Genomic DNA, 1,781 nt, shown 5'->3' with positions numbered 1-1,781 from the left:
GTTTCTTGCCTAACCGTAGCAACGCCTAGCCTCTCGGCCACCCGTGATCCTGCCACAGTAATCGAATTTCTTCTACTAATTAGAAATCATCTCTTTATGATGCAAAAAAAATGTAACAGGTACTTGGCATAATGGCTTGGCTTTTCGTTTGGTTTTTAATAATTATTGTATACTTAACAAATAGTTATTTCCTTTCGGTATAGATTAATCTGTCAATCTCTCTCTATTCCGTTTATATAGCTGCATACTTACGCCAGTAGACTCGTCGGTAACTACTGAATTGCTATCGTCGAGGGCATCACGCTTTTTTTTCGTCCGCTTGCGTTTGGACGCGTCGAATACTTTAAATAATTTTTTACTATCGCTCGACTGACACTCCATCTTATATCATCGAACGGGTCCACGGACATTTGGAGTATTAAACCGTTACCATTACTAACAATTGTAATCACAAATAGGAAATATTTAATTGAAATTTAACAAAATTGTTATCCAAATACTGATGAAAATAAAATGACGGGGGAAATTGAAAAAAAGAACTGTCATCACAGAGTAGACAGGTCAAAAGATTAAACCTGCCAGAATCTTTGTATTGTAAGGCTGTATTGACACAGTCATACCAATCGGTTTCTTATGGATTCTTATTCTTATGGAAAATAAAAAACATAATTTGTTTTTGTAACATGTTCGTATGAACAGCTGCAGACAGTAGAGGCAGCAGTCTAATTCGTTCTATGTGAATTAATCATTATTGATAATTTACTCTATGGTAATAAAAATAGACTATAAGATGTATGAAATGTTGTAAACTTTCATGTTTACTTATGCCATTTCTTTTCACTCTATTATCAATATTTTTCGTTCATGGGCGTCAGGGCTACTACCGCTATTTTTATTTTGAGGAATATGGAAAAAATTATATGGAAATCAAGTGCCAATTCGAAAAGAAAATAAATTCAGATTCAATTTCAATATATTATAGATTATTGTAATAATTCACATTAAACTTAATTAAAACTTATAGCCCACATAAGCTCCTCGCTCAGTTACTCCACAACCGAAGGCTCTAGAGGTATTCGGTATAAAATCTCCATCATAAAACCAATCAACAGATTCAAGTCCCATTTTATTATAAAAATCAAAATTACGAGTTATAATACATCTGTTTTTCAATCGAACAATAGAAATCGATTATAGCACATTGACATTCTTGTAAATAAATCATCGTGGACATAAATAACAAAATTCAGATTGTACAGACTAACACGTTCAGACACCTCTACGAACGGTCGAGGAGTCGTCGGCGCAGCTTGGGGCCGCGCCGTATCCCTATATGTACACGTACCAGCGGTAGTCAGTCTCGAGCGGCCCCACCGCGCCCGCCGCTCTCTCGCGTATACACTGTCTCCGTCCCGTCCCTCGCGCACTCCACTGTCACTGTCATCGTGTGTCCCTGTCACTACACTGTTCACAGTTCGCTCATTCCTCGCGCGGCTCGTCACACTTCTGCTGGCTGCAGTGGTAGAGCACGTCCGCCAGCTCGTGGGCGACCTTCTGGTCGAGGATCTGGCTCATCACCAGTGAGAGGAGCCTCCTCTCGTGCCGGCGGATCAGCGGCCTGTTCTCCGGATGCTCGGCGAGGCGCAGCAGCGTCGCCGCCGCCCGCCTCAACATGTCCAGGGACGTGCCCATCGCGTCCGGGTTGTCCCTCAGCGCGGCGACGCCGTGCTGATTGGCGACGCCGAGCGCCGTCTGCTCGGCGCGCTCGATGAAGGCGACGA

General features: G+C 42.4%; 1 protein-coding gene across 1 annotated transcript in view; it reads right to left on the bottom strand.

Moving 5' to 3' along the window:
- LOC119829171 (UDP-glycosyltransferase UGT5-like) overlaps nucleotides 1–381 on the bottom strand; it is a 9,060-nt gene extending 8,679 nt beyond the window's left edge. The window contains exon 1 of the mRNA XM_038351573.1: nucleotides 253–381. Within this exon, the coding sequence (XP_038207501.1) occupies nucleotides 253–381 (129 nt within the window). The remainder of the gene's footprint in view (nucleotides 1–252) is intronic.
- Between the last annotated feature and the right edge of the window lie 1,400 nt (nucleotides 382–1,781).

This window comes from Zerene cesonia, chromosome 9 (assembly GCF_012273895.1).
Source record: "Zerene cesonia ecotype Mississippi chromosome 9, Zerene_cesonia_1.1, whole genome shotgun sequence".
Taxonomy (NCBI): domain Eukaryota; kingdom Metazoa; phylum Arthropoda; class Insecta; order Lepidoptera; family Pieridae; genus Zerene; species Zerene cesonia.
This window is presented reverse-complemented; position numbering and strand designations above follow the sequence as displayed.